This window comes from Frankliniella occidentalis, unplaced genomic scaffold (genome assembly GCF_000697945.3).
Source record: "Frankliniella occidentalis isolate FOCC.00 unplaced genomic scaffold, Focc_3.1 Scaffold4718, whole genome shotgun sequence".
NCBI lineage: Eukaryota > Metazoa > Arthropoda > Insecta > Thysanoptera > Thripidae > Frankliniella > Frankliniella occidentalis.
The window spans coordinates 1-2,015 of NW_026271764.1; the positions used below are offsets into that span (position 1 = coordinate 1).

Below are 2,015 nucleotides of genomic sequence, written 5' to 3' on the forward strand. Positions count from 1 at the left end.
TGAACAAAAATAAATAAAATGTGCTGAACAGCAGGAACGGCAAGTCACTTCAGTCATGTGACAAGTGATCCGACTACTTTCTACTGGCTATTTACATGGCATCATAACATGTCTGACTGGGAAAGTTGGGGGGTCTGCACAAAAATACTTCCCCCATTAGAAACCAAATATCCTACCCTAACGTTGAGAATTTTTGTTCAAACGCCCCATGCAACGGCAAGTCTTTTTTACAGTTTCTCTCAGTTTAAAACCCTATTTTCTTACAAAAAAAACATTACACGGTGTTGTACTCGTTACGCTGCTGGCGCCGGGAGGGAGCCGAGTGATCGCGGCTGGTAGTTGTTGCTGGCCTCCTCGTTGACGGCGCCGTCCACGGCCCTCTCCTGCTGCTCGGAGCTGGGTGCGGACCTCAGGGATCTGTCGGCCGGGTAGAGGGGCGCAGGGTGAGTCACTGCTCCTCTGGCACGACACGACACCGTCACCGACATCCCCCAGCTTACCTGTCGCTTGCAGGCATGAACGATGATCCGAGCCCCCTCCACGCCCCCCGGTCGGCCTCTCCGAACTGCGAGTAGTCGATGGGCTCCTCGGTGAAGCCGAGCGCCGCGGAGGCCGGTCCGGGGAGGATGGGCATGTCCAGCCCGCGCTGCCGGTGGTGCACCCGGAGGTCCTCCTCGGCGACGTCGTTCACCACGATGCGCAGGGGGTCGTGGCTGCGGATGGACAGCGTCTCGACGCCGCGCCCCGTCACGAAGCCGTTCATGGGGGTGGCGGGCGCCGCGACCGCGGCCCGGTAGTCGCGCTTGGAGGCCACGTCCTGCGGCAGGAGGTAGGGGCTGCCGCCCTGCTGCGCGTCCGCCGCGTCGTCCACCATGCTGCGGTGGGAGTAGCCGCCCGCCATGGGCCCCACGGACCACGACTTGTCGTGGTAGTTCTGCTCCTCGCCCTCGTGCGCGTTCGAGTAGGAGTGCGAGTGGGACACCTGCGGGACAGGGAGGTGTCGGGCGCCTCAGGTCAGGACACTGCGGCGCGGGGGGCGCGGCCGGTAAACGACAAGGGGGGTGGCTCGTGCCCAGCGGGGAGGACAGAATGGAAGAGTGTGACCACACCAGCGCGCCAGCAGCGCCACCATGCAGATTACTCGCACTCTGGCGGGAGCGTCTTACAGCCCACAGAGTATGGTCCAAGTGAGAATCGAACATCAGAACGTCATCGGAACTATGTCAGAAATTTGATATCGTTCCCATACCCATTCGATATAAAATGCAATTCGCACTTGGGTGCGCGTATCCTTGTTAGAAAAGTTTCAAGTCACGCATGCACAGCGGTGGGATTGTTTAGTGGGGCCTGGCTCTGGCACGGTACGCACCCTGCGTCGTACCTGCGGGGACTTAACGATCTCCACTGTGGTCTTCTCGTGGTCGTGGTGCGAGAGCAGCTTCTTGAGGACCGCGACGCCGGCCAGGGTCAGGGCCACCTTGGACACGATGAGCGCCTTGCCGGAGAGCATGGCCACGCCAGCCATCATCATGGCCAGCTTGTAGGCAGCCATCACCATGATCAGGATGGCGGGGCCGGCCATCTTCTTGAGCTTCCCTCCCTTGCCTGCCGGCGCAAAACAGTTACAGTCACGTGGTCCTGGCGATGCGGCGGGATAGTGAGAAGGGGGCGGTGCGAACAGCTGATCAGCGACTGCTGAGGAAGGACTGTACATAGGAGGAACCTTTTGAAGTTTGAAGTGTTCAAGGTAAGTTCGACGTGACTCACTGTCTTGAACAACATTGAGAAGGGGTAGGCAATGTTAAGGGTAGTTTTAAGGTTAGTAAAGAGCAATTTTACAGGAAATTTCAAGAAAGAGGTGTGAGGAATGTTGTGAGGTTAGGGTGGCTTCCCGGACAGATGCAGAGGTAGAAGTCTGAAATATAACAGCAGAAAGGTAGAGTTAAAAACAAAACTTTTGAAAACGTTTTGCACATACCATCCACCTGAAAATTAGAAAACAAATCTGCCCATAT

The 2,015-nt window shown here is 57.3% G+C and overlaps 1 protein-coding gene across 2 annotated transcripts; it reads right to left on the bottom strand.

Annotated features, from left to right (window-relative positions):
• Positions 1–6: 6 nt before the first annotated feature.
• On the bottom strand, positions 7–2,003 carry LOC127752164 (uncharacterized). Of its 2 annotated transcripts, none has more exons than XM_052276852.1 (3): positions 1,382–2,003; positions 501–982; positions 7–417 (listed from the first exon to the last, which is right to left on the bottom strand). In XM_052276852.1, exons 1-3 carry the CDS (start codon positions 1,712–1,714, stop codon positions 294–296), a joined length of 939 nt encoding a protein of 312 aa, XP_052132812.1. In that variant the 5' UTR covers positions 1,715–2,003; the 3' UTR covers positions 7–293. The 2 variants fall into 2 exon arrangements, with proteins under 2 accessions (XP_052132812.1, XP_052132811.1); XM_052276851.1 differs by having other exon boundaries at positions 1,370–2,003.
• Between the last annotated feature and the right edge of the window lie 12 nt (positions 2,004–2,015).